This window comes from Camellia sinensis, chromosome 3 (assembly GCF_055761805.1).
Source record: "Camellia sinensis isolate YWXY chromosome 3, ASM5576180v1, whole genome shotgun sequence".
Taxonomy (NCBI): Eukaryota; Viridiplantae; Streptophyta; class Magnoliopsida; order Ericales; family Theaceae; genus Camellia; species Camellia sinensis.
In genome coordinates, this window is record NC_138963.1 from 197,499,764 (window position 1) to 197,504,064 (window position 4,301).

Here is a 4,301-nt window from a genome sequence, read left to right on the forward strand (position 1 = left end):
TAAATTCATATGTTATGTTATCATATTCTTCTAGACAAACATATTTGAAATAACATGTAACCTTTTCCTTTAACCATGCTGCGAAATTTTCAGCATGTCGCTTCAAAAGTAAGCTTTTATTTTTTTGAAGACCAAGGCTCCTATTTGATTGCTTTAAGTCCTCTAAATGCATCCTGATTGAAACCAAAATACGTAAGTGGTTTATAACTAATATCAGGTACGTAGTAAATTATGCATTGGAAATTCTATCATACTTACTCCAAATAGGGTTCCACTATGGCTGTATTGAACAACACGCAACGATGTGCAGTTTCCAACAATTCATCACTCAATGTGATTGATGTTCCACCTGAAATTGGACGACCTTCAAGAATCACATCATTATCAAAATCTTGATTGCGGCCTACTTGATAATCTACTTCAATAGTTGTCTTCATATTTTTATTACAAAATGACATGCACTCATCTGCAAGATAGCATTCTGCGATGCAGCCTTCAGGTCGTGCAGGATTCCTAACATATCCTTTGAGTATCTTCATATATCTTCAGAAAAATGAACATCATATTAAAATGATACTTCTTAACACATAGTCATATTTAATAATCATGAAATAGGTGTTCACCTTTCAAAGGGATACATCCAACGATATTGGACTGGTCCACATAATCGTGCTTCTCGTCCTATGTGAATTGTTAAATGAATCATGATGTCAAAGAATGAAGGTGGAAAGAACCTTTCAAACATGCATAAGGTTTCAATGACTTGTTCTTCGAGGGCCGCTATTTGTTCTCTATCAAGGACTCGTTGACATATTCTGTTGAAGAATGAACATAACCGAAGTATGGCATTTCTTGGTCCTTTCGGCATTAATCCTTTCAAAGCTACAGGCAACAATTGTTGCATCAGAACATGACAATCGTGGGATTTGAGGCCTATAATCTTGCATTCCTCCATCGATATACAATTCCCAATATTTGAGCTATACCCATCAGGTAACTTCAGGTCAAATAACCTCTTGCAAAATATTTTCTTTTCAGTCCTTGATAGTGTATGTGCAGCTGCAGGGAGGTATGTTCTATTCCCATGGTCTTCTGGATGCAAGTCATGTCGTATTCCCATTTCTTGTAAATCCTTACGAGCATTGAGACCATCCTTCGATTTTCCATTGATATCCAACAAGGTGCCAATGATGCTCTCACAAACATTTTTCTCTATATGCATTACATCTAAGTTATGACGTAATGTAAGTTCCTGAGAATTCATTATAAAAACACTTATAAAATTGCTACTATCAAAAACTCAAAAAAATAAATAAATAAATAAATAAATAAGATATATCAAAATAGTCAATAACAATTACCTTCCAATAAGGTAATTCAAAAAAATTGACCTCTTTTTCCACGTTTGAATAGGTTCATTATCTCGCTTTCGCTTCTTCTTTCCACTTTTTCCATAATCATTCTTCATGTCTTTAATAGAAACCCAAATGTTGTTGCCAGTCATGATTTTTGGATTTCTTCTCTTTTTTTCCTTACCATCAAACCAAGTTTTTTTCTTTCGAAAAGGGTGAGATGGCGGAAGGAAGCACCTGTGGCCCATGTATGCAAACTTCCTACTAAATGTTAGCCACTGTGAATATGTATTGTTGCCACATATAGGACATGCTATTCTACCCTTCGTAGTACACCCAGAGAGATTTCCATATGCTGGAAAGTCATTTATTGTCCATAACAAAATTGCCCTCAAATTGAAAACAGTTTTTGTGAAAGCATCATAAATATTCACCTCATTATTCCACAACTCTTGCAGGTCTTCTATAAGCGGTTGTAAATATACATCAATGTCATTACCTGGTTGCTTTTTTCCTGGAATCAATAATGTCAACATAACATTTTCTCTTTTCATACATAACCATGGTGGGAAGTTATATGCAACTAGCATCACGGGCCAACAACTGTACGTAGAACTCAAATTACGAAATGGATTGAAACCATCAGCCGCTAGACCTAGTCTCAGATTGCGAGGATCTGATGAAAAGAGTGGCCACTTATTATTTACCAAGTCCCATGAGCAAGAATCAACTGGGTGTCTCATCTTGCTATTTTCACTTTTATGAGCAGAATGCCACCTTAAATCTTCAGCCATTTGTGATGACCTAAACATCCTCCTAAACCTTGGGATTATAGGAAAATATCTTAGCACTTTAGCAGGAACACCTTTTTTAATTTTATTGGTGCGTTGATCGACCTTCCATCGTGAAAAATCACATTTTGGACAACTCTCCATTTCAGCATTCTCTTTTCTAAACAAACAGCAATCATTCACACAAGCATGAATCTTCTCATACCCTAAATCAAATGCTTTGACAAATTTTTTCACAGAGTATACAGACTTCAGAATGACATTTCCCATTGGTAACATATCATGTAATATCTCTAGAAGTTTATTAAAACTGTTATCAGACCATTCATTTACAGCTTTGAGCTTGTAAAGAGCTACAATTGCTGACAACTTTGTGTATTTTTCACAACCTAAATATAATGGAGTTTCTGCATCTTCCAGTAATTTGAAAAAATCCTCATCCCCACTCTCGTCAACAGATTTTTCATAATTGTCATCTCGCGCACATGCAGCTTTAAATAAATTGTATGAGCCTAACATTTCAATATCAGGTTTATCACTGACATGTGGTTGTTCTCCATGATGAAACCAATTTGTATAAGTTTCATCCATTCCCTTTATGACCAAATGCTCATATACAACCTCAATACAATGGTGACTTAAGTTTCGACAATCTTTGCAAGGACATATAATCTTCTCTGGATACCCTGCATTCCTTTTAGCCATGTCCACAAAATTCCATGCTGCTTTCATGTATTCATCTGTAGTTCTATTTTACCATTCAAAGTCCAAATTTATCAAAACATTTGAGAATGAATATTTTAAGCACAATAGGTTCCAAATATAATTTTCATTACCTATTAAGATGTACCCAATCTTTCTCCATCACTAATCGCGAAGTAACTGTTTTCCTAATATGGCCAAGTAATACATATAGTTGCTTAGATCAGAAAGGTGGAGAAATTTCACACAAATAGAAGTGCATAGAAATTTCACACAAATAGAAGTGCATCTAAATAGTGAAAATAGGGATTTCTTAATAAACTATGATACATAAACATACAGGTGTTCGAACATGACCTTTATGAATTTTAGTCGTAGGCAATGCTACACCAAGGCTATATTAAGGTTTGAGACATTTTGTGATAACTGTAATGAATATTTTAAAAGTGTCTTATAGGCATCAATTCCATTGTCTTAACTTTCATAAGAACGCAAAAATATAAAATTGCCTATAAATGGTCATGTATAATGAGAAGATCATATGATTAGAGTAAAAAAAAACAAGAATGCAATAAAGAAAGAGAATCATAATATACATGAATTTTCATAAAACAAATATAGTTGTAATAAACAGCAAAGCAATATCCAAATCAAATAAAAATACATATAATAAATAAATAACTAAACTAATATGTTTGCCATAACCTTTATGAAGATCACAACCACCTGTTTTTCCACTGCCCTTTCTCTGATAGAGTGTGGAATGTCATGAAAATAAAGTTAAATGTTTCTTGGCCAGATCTGCCATGGTTTGAGCTAGTTCAGCTTCTGTCTCAACAAATTTGGGGTAAATCCCTCGGGTCGGTCATTTCCAGATTGGTTTTTAATTGCACAGTTTACCAATTGTGGATGACCAGAAATAACAGATTTTTTAATGGGGAGTTCCTCCCCGAGGAGGTGGTTATTAAGCAAATAATTGATATGGTTCGATTTCGAATGTTTTCTGTTACTAACCTAAATAGTAATCAAAGTGATAGGTTGTTTCTGGAGACATGGAGGTTGCCAGATTCAATTTTGAAGAATAGAGTTACCTCTCTGGATCCGATTAGAAGAGTTTTTAGGGATGTGAGATCACTTCAAGTGGGTTGAGTGAATGGGAGCATAAATAGAGTGTTATCTAATTGTTTGGTTAATGTACAGGTTGAAAGGTGCTGTTCTGGGAGCTAGACCATATCATAGAGGGTTGAGTGTAGGGAGGACATTAAATCACATACCTTTCACTGCCCATATTGAGAGAGTTTTGTTGCTAACTTGTTTACATGTTTATGAATTGTTGTTCTATCTTGCAAGTTGCTTGCTGTCAACATTTCTAGAGTGTAGTGAGGTCTCATATTATGGGTTGAGTGATGTGAGTTCATATAATGTGGGCTGTTTGTGGTTCGTATGTAAAGATTTT

The 4,301-nt window shown here is 34.7% G+C and overlaps 1 protein-coding gene across 1 annotated transcript; it reads right to left on the bottom strand.

Moving 5' to 3' along the window:
- Nucleotides 1–1,357: 1,357 nt before the first annotated feature.
- Nucleotides 1,358–2,875, bottom strand: LOC114262143 (uncharacterized). The gene has a single exon (XM_082918747.1). It carries the CDS (start codon nt 2,873–2,875, stop codon nt 1,358–1,360), a length of 1,518 nt encoding a protein of 505 aa, XP_082774873.1.
- Between the last annotated feature and the right edge of the window lie 1,426 nt (nt 2,876–4,301).